The sequence below is a fragment of the Echiichthys vipera genome, assembly GCF_963691815.1.
Source record: "Echiichthys vipera genome assembly, chromosome: 19".
In the NCBI taxonomy this organism is placed as follows: Eukaryota; Metazoa; Chordata; class Actinopteri; order Perciformes; family Trachinidae; genus Echiichthys; species Echiichthys vipera.
In genome coordinates, this window is record NC_139844.1 from 22,708,799 (window position 1) to 22,722,570 (window position 13,772).

A 13,772-nucleotide genomic window follows, 5' to 3' on the forward strand; every position below is an offset into this window, starting at 1 on the left:
ACAATACCTGCATTGTTTGTGTATTTATGCACGTACGTAAAGGTGTGAGAGATGCACAGTTGAAATTTGAGGTCTTTATCATGTGGTGTGTCTTGGGGGGTACAGACACAAGTCGAGGAGGAGAATTTAAAAGGCCTGGCTCGTGTTGCTGCGGGCTGTTCCTGTACTGAACAGTCTCTCCCATTATTTAAATATCAAGATGAATACCTCTGTTGTCCTGGAGGAGCTGTCAGCACATTAACTGGTCTGCAATTTTATTGGTGTATATGCCACGTGCAAGTGAGCAAGCGCGTGTACCTGCGACATTTAAAGTGCGCGTGTTAGTGTCTGTGCGTCTCCCACAGGGGCGCTCACTTACAGCAATAACTTGCCCTCGTAAAGTTACAGTATACCTACTTTCCCCGGCCCCCATTTATCCTCGGACTGGCTGATGGACGAATTGATCATTAGCGCAGAGTGTAGCAGGTGGCTCTTTATGTGTGCGAGTGTGGTAAAAGCTGGGCTGCCACTGGGTCAATAGAAGTAAACACTACTACAGATTGGAAATGGAGCCTTTCCTCTTGGGGAGTATCTGTAGCGGGCGGACTAGCTGGGGGTATTAAAAGCAAGGCAGAATGTGCCAGCAAAGCAAACATCACACCCTGGAACAGAAGTATGATACACACCCCCACCTCACCCCACCCTTAACACCCTTCTCTCTATTTCAGGACGCATATACACACTTATACTGCTGTTACATCTCATTTGCTTGTTCGCTCGCACGGTCGCACTAGCTCGCTGTCTCTGTTGCTGCCACGTACTGTCCATCTGCTAGGCTCCCTCTTTCCTCACGTCTATCTGCGGCTCCCTGCGTATTCCCACATGGCTTTGTTAACGCAGCTCTGTCACACACATTCCGACATGCTGCGTGCCGCCTTGGAGTGACAGATGCTGTTCTTTAGGGTGTGTGTCTCGCATTCCCACCTGCCAGACAACTTTTTGCTATGGCTAATCACTCGGCTGTTGTTCAGGAACTGCGGTTATTGAAGACTCTCATGATGTGCACTGAGTGGAGTTAACTCAGGAACATATAGGAACATGCACGGCATCGACACGCACGCGCGCGCACATACACACACACACACACACACACACACACCCCATCCTCTGCTACTGCTCGCACGTCTTTCTTACATATGTATAGTGGACTGTAAAGAAGAATTGGACGTAGCTTCATGCATGTCACCTTTTTCATGGTGTTTTGAAACCTTGAGTTTGAAGTTTTGGCTTGGCCATCTTGCCATCTATATTTGACCATATTGGGACCAGAGGGTGGAGCTGGGGAGGAGCGCTAATCCATTGTTTAAACTGCTCATCTGCATTTGCTGCCTGTGTTGCAGTGAAACAGGCTATGTAGTGATAGCTAGCTTTGTTTGCTAGGTGCAATCAAACTGTGGACAAGACAGACAAAACAAAAATGTTTCCATTAACTTTCATGAAATGACAACACACTGTAAGAGTGTCAGACAAAAGCATGGACAACACCCAAAAACAAGTGTGTGGCTATTTTAATGTACACAGTGCCATGGATTGACATTGCTAAACTACTTAGCCTCTATCCGGCGAGTACAATGACCTTTCAATCACAAGGTAGCCACACGCCAAAGCATACCCTGCTTTATCATCTATTTTGCTCTAAATGCGACCCTAACTTACACCTAAAATAAGCATCATGCTGTATTGAACTTGACTTGAGACTAGTAATTGAGACCATAAACTAATTTGGAAAAGTTTTACTGAGGTAATAAATCAAGAGAGAATAAGGGTCATCTTCTCATTGACTTCTATACATTTTGCCTAATTTCTTTGAGTCAGTGGAGTCGCCCTCTGCCGGCCATTCAAAAAGAATGCAGGTTTTAAGCACTCACATAGTCTTCCCTTTTCAGCCCAGGAAACTACGTTAATTTCTTTTATAAAGTCTAACAAGTCTGTGGTATGAACACACCCACGCCATCTCACCTTTCTGTCTCAGTTGCACTTGCATTTGAGACATTATGCTGGGTGCAATTTGGGTTCTGACGCATCAGCAGTGCTCGAAAAGACGTTTCTTTTTTAATCTGAAGTCGAAAATCACCTAGCGACCAACACACACACACACACACACACACACACACACACACACACACACACACACACACACACACACACACACACACACACACACACACACACACACACACACACACACACACTGACTCTGCCTCCTCTGCAGCTGACTGCTTTTAGCTCATGACGTGACTGACAACACAATGGCTATGCCAGTCAGTCAGTCAGTCAGCTCATTAGGCTTGATTGCTGACATGGTATTCTTCACTTTCTTTTTCGCCTCTCCTCTGCCAAAAGAAAACCAGAACCTTTTTCGTTGCTATTTGCGCTTCCAGGGGATTAGTGATTTCAATCATTTGTTTAGATTTTCATCTCTCTTCGAAGGATTCTCAGTCTTCAGCACTTATTTTAAGTAGGAGCCACAGTCAGAAAATAGCATTTGGCGTGGGAAAGTCTAATACCTTCAGGTAAGATTATTAATATGCTGACAGGATTGCGGGAGCTGAAGAGCCTCGTTAATTGCTGTAGAGTATGACTGGAATGCTGTCATTAGGTTCTAATGAAATTGAAAAGGCTCTTTAAAAGGTTGGCTTAACATGCGAGCCTTGCTGCAAAGGATAGCTCTCCTCTTAAAGGCCGTTGTTTTGTCCAGGGCTGACAGTGATTTCATTGGACGTGAAAGAAAATGGGTAAATCTTTATTGGCACCTTCTCCCCAGAGCAGTGCAGCGCCGAGAAAAGTGTCATTGTAGATGTGATATATTTAAGTGTTTATCTGGTCTGGCAGAGTCCACAGGTGTGTCGGCTGTTGGTTTCCACAGGCACCTCTGAGAGCAAAATCTCTTTTATCGCCTCCGTGTACTTCTCTCGCCCTCACAAACACAAACTCTCAGCCTCAATGTGATGTGAGCCGTGCACCGATGTACGTATGCGCACACACACACACACACACACACACACACACTTACTTTAAAGGAGTTGCAGAAACATAGTTGTGAAGGGAATTTCAGTGTCTCTGTAATTACTAGCTTAAATCCTTCTGTTCACCAAGGACCATAAATGTAGTGGGATTTGTCTCAGTGAGAGTCGTTGTGCAGGGATCAGTTGCCAGCCTCCGGTTACACAGCACATACTGACGTGCATAGTGCGAGGATGACAGAAATTCACTCAGAGGATTGGGCACGTATTGAAATGTGGTGCCAAGGTTGTGAAGATGCCACTTAGGTAAGTGAGTGATAGAATTTCAAGCATGGTAACGTGAGATACTACTTTAAAACAACCCACATTTACACCCAGTATCAAAAGAAGAAGGAGGTTTGGTTTGGAAATGGAACATTGAAACATGATGAGACATACCTCTACATAACAACTGTTGCATATTTTTTAATACCTTAAACATTGTATGAGGGTTTATTGGAAAGTTTAGACCACGACATCATGGCAGGTAATATAAATATCTCTTAAGAACCCATTACTGACACAATGCTTTATACTTATGAACACTGATGTTGCAACCAGTGTTTCATTTCAATCCAAAATTTGCAAACTACTATACTATCTTACTTTGTTACTATCGCACTCACATGCACACTAAACATATCTCCTGTTGTATTAATCCCGATACCGTGTCACATTTAGTTATTGTTTGATTTATTTTATCTCAGCTTTATTTTGATTCTATTTATGTTTTTATGCTTATTGTCACTCTGATCCTTTCCCACCTTTGTATTTAAACTGTTGCATATTTTTTAATACCTTAAACATTGAATGAGGGTTTATTGGGAAGTTTAGACCACGACATCATGGCAGGTTATATCTCCTGAGGACCCATTACTGACACAATGCTTTATTATTATAAACACTGATGTTGAAACCAGGATTTCATTTCTATCCAAAATTTGCAAAGTACTATACTATCTTACTTTGTTACTATCGCACTCACATGCACACTAAACATATCTCCTGTTGTATTAATCCCGATACCGTGTCACATTTAGTTATTGTTTGATTTATTTTATCTCAGCTTTATTTTGATTCATTTTATGTTTTTATGCTTATTGTCACTCTGATCCTTTCCCACCTTTGTATTGAAACTGTTGCACAATCATTTCCCTCTGGATAAATTAAGCTTCTTGAATCTTGAATCTTGAATATATGTAAGTTTATTCAAGCACTTTTAAGAAAGCATGAAAACAAATATAAATTTAGCATAGTCACCAAGAATAAGTTACTCAAATGATACATAAATATTGTATTCATTTTAATATTATTAGACCTAATAGCAAGTAATAATATATTAAATACAAAGATGTGCCTAACTTGCTCCTAAGTAATATATTTTTGTATGATTTTTGCACAAATGTGATGAAACACCTTGACTTGAGAAGCATCAATTAAATGTATAAACCGAAAACATTTCTATCATTCCCGCTCCCGTTTTTCATAAACACCTTTTTTTTCAGTTTCTTGACTTTATGTGACCTACAATCCCAAGGACTTTAAGCAAATTGCCCACCTACTGCGGCATTATTAAAAAGAATTTTTAATATCTGGCTCCGACAGTGGACACATAAGGGATCATTTCGAGCGAGTGGGTCATTATTGCAAATTAGAACCACAGGCTTTTGAATCACCTTGAAAGTCTTAAATTCACAATAATGAACCTCTCACTCTACTTAATCATGCTTATTACACGATAGCTTACCGAGGAAATATATAATTTGACACCGAATATTGATTTAAAGGGGTCCTACAGAGTCTGTGATCAGGACTGCTTCCATAGCAACAGTCTGTTACGCAAAGCACTGGTCTGCTATTGAGAAATAAAAGATCATGGAATGACATCACTGAGAATCCGAGTTTAAACAGAGGAGTCTCAGTCAACACAGTCACTTTTACCTTAATTATGACCACGACCTTTCCCACACCAACAAGTACTTTTAGTCTTGTACTTTAAGTCGCATAACTAAACTGCTGGGGTAGCAGATCAGAAAACGCCTACATCTGCCTGTTTTGGCATTGGGTAAATGAAGCATTTAACAAGATATTTGCAACACTACTGTAACTCATTCTTCATTTTCTCTCTTAAAAACCTCATTAGAAATAGAAAAGAATGAGGGATGAGAGAGAGAGAGAGAGAGATGATGCAATAATAGTTTGGTGCAGGATGAAGTACTTCTCATTTTCAACCGCGGCACATGTTGTAGTCCGCTGAGCAACCACGACAACCCCTTATTCAAAACATTTCTAGTGGAAATATCACGTTATTTACTAACTCGCTGAAGGTTAAACCACAAAGCTCTCTTGTGTGGGCTCTCAAACTTAGTTTTTTTTTCCCTCCAGCGCGTTGTCGTCCCTGGAGGGTTTGCAAGTAGTCATGTTTGTGGTGAATCACAAAACCGTCTAGATTGGGAAGCTCTGGCGTGGACGTACTTCACATCTGAAAAGGGTTGGTAAAAATAAAGTGTAAATGCAAATGCACTCTGCCCCCAATTCTGACTCCTAAGATTAAGGCCCCTTTCTTATTTGTGCTCTTCCTTATTTTTATGTTGAGTAATTCTTCTGCCTGCCCTCTCGTTTCTCAGCTGAGGTTAGGAAGCTGGGTGATAACAGAATATTACCCGACACTAACTCTGCCATTGTTCCACTGGACCAGCAGCCTGGCTTCTCACTCTCGCTCTCCCTCTCTCTCGCTCTCTCGCTCTCTCGCTCTCTTGCTCTCTCGCTCTCGCTCTCTCTCTCGCTCTCTCTCTCTCGCTCTCTCTCTCGCTCTCTCTCTCTCGCTCTCTTTCTTGCTCTCTCTCTCTCTCTCTCTCTCTATCTTGCTCTCTCTTTCTCGCTCTCTCTCTTGCTCTCTCTCTCTCTCGCTCTCTATCTTGCTCTCTCTTTCTCGCTCTCTCTCTTGCTCTCTCTCTCTCGCTCTCTATCTTGCTCTCTCTTTCTCGCTCTCTCTCTTGCTCTCTCGCTCTCTCGCTCTTGCGCTCTCTCTCGCTCTCTCTCTTGCTCTCGCGCTCTCTCTCGCTCTCTCTCTTGCTCTCTCTCTCTCTCTCTCGCTCTCTCTCTCTCGCTATTTCTATTTCTCTCTCTCTCTCTCTCAATGTTGTAGAGATAATACAAGCTTATTCGATTGGAAATTTTGATTTTAAAAGGGGTTACTGCGGAACGGGAAAAAGGTTATTGCAGAGTGAATGAGAAAGTGAGTGCGAGAGTGTTGTCCCACAGCTTTTAGCAGCTCCGTCTGGCTCTATTGTGGTGTATCAGCTTGCTGTATTTGAACAGAGCAGACCGTGCACGAGAGAGAGAAAAAACGAAGAGAGAAATGGACTCAAATGCATGATGAAAAAGAATGAAAGGCAGCACAACAGAGACGTAAAGGAAGAAGGAGTAAGGAGTGAGGGTTTTAGCGGCTGAATTAATGGATGGTCACAACAGCTCAAGATACAGAAGGGCCAGTGCTCCCACCACAGGCTGCATCGTGTATCGCCTCCATCAAAGCTTTGCAAGGAACCCTTCATTTCCAACGGCTTACCACTCACACTACAAACACTACTCATACTAGGAGTTTTGAACATGTGTGTTCTCATTACATCCTGCCGAAACAGTATGCGCACACGCAGTCATTCGCTTGTAGTATATACTGCTTTTGTGCACTCACACACACAAACACACACAGACACAGACACAGACACACACAGACAGACACACACAGAGAAACTGGCATTTCAAGGCGTTCGCTCCTCTGTGAGGCAAGAGGCAGCGTGACAGACCCCAGCGTGCAGAATAAAGACCTATCATCTGCTGTCATTCTCTCTTTACAGACCGGGGGATTTTGCATGGGGCTTGCTGAACCTGGTTTGAGCTTGTTATTTATTTATTTCGTCTGTTATCAAGGGCTTGGGAAGCATAACATGCCTTTGGTGAGGAGGAGTACAATGCGCCACAAACCCCTCAGTGATGGATTTCACTTCTCAGATGCTGTGTCGCTTTGATTTATGATATAATATAGAGTGATACGCCGCTCATGCTACACAATAGCGCCATGCCCCATACTGATGTAATTCCAGCTCACTGTCGCCTCTTAGCCTATCACAGCCTGCTGTTCTAGAAAAGGGGAGCACCCTCGAATGCACTTCAAGGGCAATCTGATTGAATTAACCACCCATTAGATGTATGAGATGAGCTGTGATTGCAGGGGTATTTATCTATTCAGATGAATGAGTTTTGACCGCAAGGTCATGATACTGCAGCGCTGTGTACTTGCATGAACCTGTTTGCATCTCACTCTGCCGTGTTGCTTTAACCTCTCATTCCTGAGCCTAGCCTCACATAACAAATTTAGCTCCTTATGGTGTTGGCACTGATGTTGTTTTTTATAGACCTGCTTAGCAGTGCTCATTTCTCTCCTCTTGTCGCAGCCCTCGTTAATGACTGGGAGAATAGGAATTAGAGGCAACAAATGAGCCGCAGTGTGTTCATGTCAGTCAAGTGCATTGGGAGCAGATGCTGTGAGCATTTACACCTTCATGTCAACATGTTCTGTTCCTGATTCACTTGGTGCCTTGCTCTTTCTTTGTCCCCAAGTCTTTTTCTATCTTTGAAAGCCACTTTTTGTGTCTGTTTCTCTTCTATCCATTAGCATACATACCGTGTAATCAAATTCCAACCCCACGACCTAACCTATCTCCTATTTCTTTCGATATCCTGCAGGCCTACCCCCGTTATTCCCTCTGAGAGGAAGAGGAAGTGATGTCACGCCACCACCACCGCTTTGAGAGGGACTACCGGGGACCCTGGGAACGGAGAGACGTCCGGCCCTCTGGCCTCCACAATGGAGGAGCCAATCATAGCTGTGCCTCCGCCGTTGTCAATGGCAACAACCGTCCGGGGCTTCTTCCCCTCCCAGTCATCCCCTCCCTCCTGCCCACCCCGGTAACAGTTGCCGTGACAACATCGAGTAGCGACATAGCGGTCAAGCGAGGCATCACGGCAGCAGGATCAGTGGCTTCAGCATCTGCCAAGGTAAGAGCCTTGTCCACATCCCAACACCTGCTCCCCTCAGACTCGTCTTAGAGAACTCTGTGTCCTCCTGCTCCGTCAAACGTCTTTCTCCTCTTTGTCTCTCCCTGTGTCAACTTTGTAATCTGTGAAAGCTCCCCGACTGGATATAATCTCCAACTTTGCCCATTCTTCTGAGGTTTTCCAGCTGCTTCTTCCTCTCTCTCTCTCTCTCTCTCTCTCTCTCTCTCTCTCTCTCTCTCTCTCTCTCTCTCTCTCTCTCTCTCTCTCTCTCTCTCTCTCTCTCTCTCTCTCTCTCTCTCTCTCTCTCTCTCTCTCTCTCTCTCTCTCTCTCTCTCTCTCTCTCTCTCTCTCTCTCTCTCTCTCTCTCTCTGTCTGTCTCTTTCTCTCTTTCTCTCTCTCTCTTCCTGTTCTCATCTCCCACTTTCTCCAAATGCTTTTGCACTGTCCAAGTCACTGGCATGCCTGTCTTTATGGTTCAACTGTCTCAGCTCTTCAGGCCCCTTCACTCTCTCTCTCTCTCTCGCTCTCTCTTTCTCTCTCTCTCTCTCGCTCTCTCTCTCTGCTGCCTCCTGCACTCTCCAGCCTTATCCTTCACTCCAGTCCTGCTGCTCTCTCTCTGCACTCTCTCTATCCAATGTCCCTTTCTTGCCAAACCATTTCCTTCCATCTTCATTTTCTCTCTCAGCCAAATGGCAGACTCGTCCTGCCTTTGCCTCCTTGGTAATTTGCTACTTTCATTATTTAAATGACCTTATGACAGTGGCTCGAATGGGTGCTGCTGTCAGAAGTGATGGCTGGAGGAGGTAGCGCTTTTTTTCCTAACAAGCAAACAAACCACATCATTATATAATCCCTGAGTGATACCATAGATATAGAAAAAAAAAAAAAGATCTCATTTCTGCTCTGGCTGTGCCTTTCTCTTTTTCAGAGCTTTTTTATACATTATCACCAGGCGATATAATGAGCTTGATATTTGATCCAAAATAAGTTAGAAACCAACTTTTAATGAGTTCTCAAGTGACAGAAATACATGTAGCAATATTTAAGTGTGACTTATGGGTATGTGTTCCTAATTTCACTTTATATTACATTTGCGTTTGTGTACATTTTTCGCAGGAAAAAGTACATCTTGCGAATGCCTGAGTGGTAAAGCCAAGAGCTGCAGAGTTTGTGTTATCCACATCCTCGCCCTGGGACTTGCTAGCTAGCCGGCTGTCAGCAGTGTGTGAAGAGAGGGGCCTTTACCAAAAAAGAGCTAGACATTTCAGCCTCTCCCCTGCCCCTGCTTCCATGGATACCATTCATCTTCTCCCGACACTCCTCGTCACTATCAGATGATTCGCTTTAATTTGAACTGCGGCAGATCCATCTGTGTTTTTTTCATCCCCCCCGGCACCTTCTCGAACTCTCGCTCTCGGTGGGGCCTGCACTCGGAGAGCAGAGGTAAACAATGCTCTGGTAATTCAGACCGTAAGTGCACATCATTAGATACCCAGCTGAATGCACTGACCACAGACACAGTAAATCTGCTCTGGCACCGCATCGGACCCTCCTTTTGTGCGACTGTATAATTACATACATCCAAACAAAGTCTCACAACTCCCACCGTGGCCATTGTCATCATTCAATGGCTGCCAGAGCAATTAGGTGCTTTGCCTTGCATGGGAGGGCACATTTGTTTAAAGGTACAGTATATGTGGGAATGTGTGTGCGTAGAGGCAGAAGATATAATGCAGATTCTTCCCTAGATGCCACTCTGTTAACATTATTCATGGTTTTACCTTTTTACTTTGTCTCGCCTTTGACAGTCCTTTGTAAGGCAGGCAACAGAGACCAGCGGCATTTAAAAAGGGAAATACCCAGAGTCTGGGCTCTGCTTTAATTATGGCCTACGGGGACTTCAAGAGCTGGCCAATAGCATAGGAGCGTGTCTTTCTGTCTTCTTTCTAGCTGTCCTCACTGACTCTCTCTCTCTCTCTTTCTGTCATCTTCGATCAGAGAGTCTGATGGTCGGATGCAGCTCTCTCTCCGAGGTCCTTGTGTCTCTGCTCTGTCCGTGGCTACACTAAAAAGCTGACAGGCGTTATTGATCTCCACTGTTTGGAGACTCTCTCTTTATAAACACTGCGGCCCAACTGGGGACACAGTCCAATAGCTAGACGTGTTTAGAAGTGTGTGTGAGTGTGTGTGAGTGTGTATTTGTGAGTCTGTTTGCTTGAAAGTGATGCCTCTAAACATGTTCTGTGTAATGAAATCATAAATTGAGTAAACGTTTCCTTTAAATGTAGACTGTGAAACAGAACAGGGATATTGTTTAAGTGTCACTTTAGTATTTTATGTGGTCTCTTATAAATACACTTTCTTTATGTGGTTTTCTTCAGTTTTAATAATAACAATGATGATGTTATATGGTGGACATGATAGTGCTGTGTGTGTGTGCGTGTGCGTGCGTGTGCGTTTGCGTGTGTGTGTGTGTGTGTGTGTGTGTGTGTGCGTGTGTGTGTGTCAAATGCTGACAGTTGGAAAAGTACCATCTGGTGGCGTCGCCCATCCTGGTGTAAAGCTAACCACATGGAACAGCGGAATACAGTTAATTTAGAGCTACACTTTGTTATCCCCGGCTGGGCCATTAATTAATTTTTACGTGTTTGTATGCAATTGTCACGGATGTATGGTCACTGCACATCTTCACTAAATCCATGTTGTTGATAACCAGGACTTTGATGTCAGCGGAAAGTTAGAATATGAACTCCACTCAATCCACTCAAGGCAATGATAAAAGGGACTTCTTTAAATATATTGTAGCTTATTAGTTTTCCTAAAATGACTCATACTTTAAATACAGCTTTCTAGCAAGCATGGTAGCAGCTAAGTAAGCTAATGTTAGGCTGTTCTTGCATTACCAGACCTATCTCCACTGCGCTAGGGAAAAGATTCTCTGGTGTATTTATACAGTATTTCTTTAAACCAATCACAGCCCTCTTGGGTGGCACTAAGCCAGGCTAATGTTAGGCTAACAAGACAGATCTACAGTGAACTAGAAGGGCACTCAGAGAGCACCGGCCTCCGCCAAGACAATGCCCTATTTCTCAAAGTTAACGAGAGTGAAGAATAATTTGTTTATCCGGCCCGTTATTCTGATCCACTCCAAAATTGAATGCTTCTCCCTTGGCCCATGCCACACCCATGCACTAAGTTTCATTAAAATCAGGGAAGTAGTTTTCCAGTTAATCTGCTGACAAACAAACATACAAACCAAACTCTAAACAGAACCTGGTGTAGGTAATTAAACAAAAGTTATGTTTCATGTTTAATTTATATAAGAAAGGACAATGCACATTAATTAACAGGAGCACTTGATTTCATTAGGCCTATATGTGCCAGATTTAGCCATACGGGCTAATTTTCATGCCACCATGATGTGATGGTTTGTCACCATCCTACTGGTATGGCTGTTGATATGAATCACAGACGTGCAGAGACTTGGCAGTGTCTGAATGAATGTTAACACAGGGTTAGAAAAAATATTTGACTGTATAATCTATAAACCCACAGTACACCAGCAAGTGTTTTCACCCTGTTCATTAAAAAACATTTACCTTACCTTTCACACACATTTTAAGCTGTGCTAATGCTTGGACTACCCTTGAAAAAGCACTTGTCCAGCGCTGCCACCAATATCAATAAAATCCTGACTGAGCACTGTTATTGGGATTACCTGTGAGCACAGTTATAGATCCAAACAATGATCCACAAAACGCTTCCTGGTAAAGGTTTTGTGAAAGGTCTATGCTGGGTTAATGGTCGCAGCCTGTTATTTAGGATTGGTAAGGGTTTAAAGTATTTGGTTAAATGTTTAAGCGAAGCTGGGGTTTGTATCTGATGCATTTTGCACAGATAGCCCACTGAAATGACTGTATTACCTTGCGAGGTCTAATCCTTTAATATGAAATGTTTAATTCATCATCCTCTGATATTTAATAGCGGCAGCGCTAGAATTTCTATTTCTTTACCAATCCGTATTGAACACAAATCAAATAATAAACAGTCACGTATTAATCTGAGCGCCACAAACTAATAACTGTTGTTAGTATGGAGATTTTGCCCGTCGGCCCGTATCCCATTCGTTCATTTGTCTAATGTTTGTGACCTCCAGAGGGGTCACAAACCAGCCGAATGAGCTGTTCCTTTAGTCTGTAGCCAACTCATTAGTTTGTCGTTGTTGGAAAAGAAAGTATGTTAGTTTTAACCATACCACGGCTTATTTTATTCTGGTCAGGTATCTGTAGTACTATGGTGTTATAAAGTAGGTCTCTAAAGCTTGATATGATAGATTTAAAGAGATTCTGTGTTGATTACCTGCCACATTTTGTCGTATTTTGATTTTATTGCTATTCTAATCTGTGCATTACTTGCATTAGTCTTCACATTAGTGAGTTTCACTGTTTGAAATCGCTTCCTTTAGTCTTGCTTATTTGCTGCGGTCAGAACTAGAGCAGATAAGTAGCCAGTACTGTCACAGTGATTATAGTGGTCTTGAGTTCTTCAATCAGTCACAAGGAGCTGTAATGACAGTTCTTCACATTGACAGTGTCGTTCCTACGGTAGCTATACATTCAATTCATTTCACAAAAAAACTATAGTATGGCCATGGTATGTCATAAAACACAGCACATAAGCCAGTGATGGGTACATTTGAAATTCCCCTTTAGTTCTATTTATAAAAACAAGGAGCTTTGCTGCAGTTCTAGCCATGATACCTACTGCTGCTTGATCTCCTATAATCTATAATACCTGCTGCTGACAGTCCATTAAAGCACTTTTCCTCCGGCAAGGCCAAAAAGTGCACTGTACCACTGAGCATGTCTCCACCCAAACTGCATCCAGTGACAAGTTGACAATACTCCATTACTCACCGCATATATTTATAAGCCACTGTATTATGCACATTGTATTCTTCCATGCTTGTCATATTTATGAAAATGTCCCTTTTGTAAATAGATTTCAAGATACTTATGAAAAGTTTTAGTTCGAGTAAAGCGTCGTGAGGGGGGGGGAAAGAAAACAATTTCCTAGCATTGACAGAGCCAATCAATAAGGCTTGTGCTGAAACCAAATCACGCATTGTGTGTTTTTGGTCATTGATTTGAGCCAGGTCAGCCAGCCGGTGGATTGCAGCAGACCCCATACTGTGGTCAACACAACATGGTATCCAGAGAACAGCAGGCGTCGTGGCCTCACTCTGACACAATCAAAAAAAGAAAAGAAATGAAAAAACACACAAAAAGAATGTCTTCTGAGTGTTCCCCCCCCCCCCCCCCCCGACCAGATCGAGGTTTTATTTTCCTAACAGGGACAAGGCGAACACATCACGTTGCAATATATTTCGTCAGCTTTGAAACACTCAACCTTCTTAAGGTCTGCAGTAACAGTATCGATCGACTGTGATATGACACCTCTGTAGTGCATTAGCAAGTTGTTAAGCTCTCCTTTTATTTTTCTAATGTAGCTTTTTAATTTTTTGGCTGGGCCCTAAAAATCTACCTCAGGAAACCCTCTTGATGTGAAAATTGCTGTTGTGTCAGGGAGCCCAGCAATGAATGGACTAGAAGATTCTGAAATCACTGAATCTTTATTCGGGTTGAGGCTAAGAGGGGAAGACATCCTTTT

General features: G+C 43.0%; 1 protein-coding gene across 4 annotated transcripts in view; it reads left to right on the forward strand.

Annotated features, from left to right (window-relative positions):
• The window catches only part of klhl29 (kelch like family member 29), a 230,841-nt gene that overhangs the window by 69,629 nt on the left and 147,440 nt on the right, over nt 1–13,772 (forward strand). For all 4 annotated transcript variants that reach the window (XM_083934650.1, XM_083934649.1, XM_083934652.1 and 1 more), the window contains exon 3: nt 7,791–8,102. In XM_083934650.1, the coding sequence (XP_083790776.1) occupies nt 7,830–8,102 (273 nt within the window). In that variant the 5' untranslated portion in view covers nt 7,791–7,829. The remainder of the gene's footprint in view (nt 1–7,790; nt 8,103–13,772) is intronic.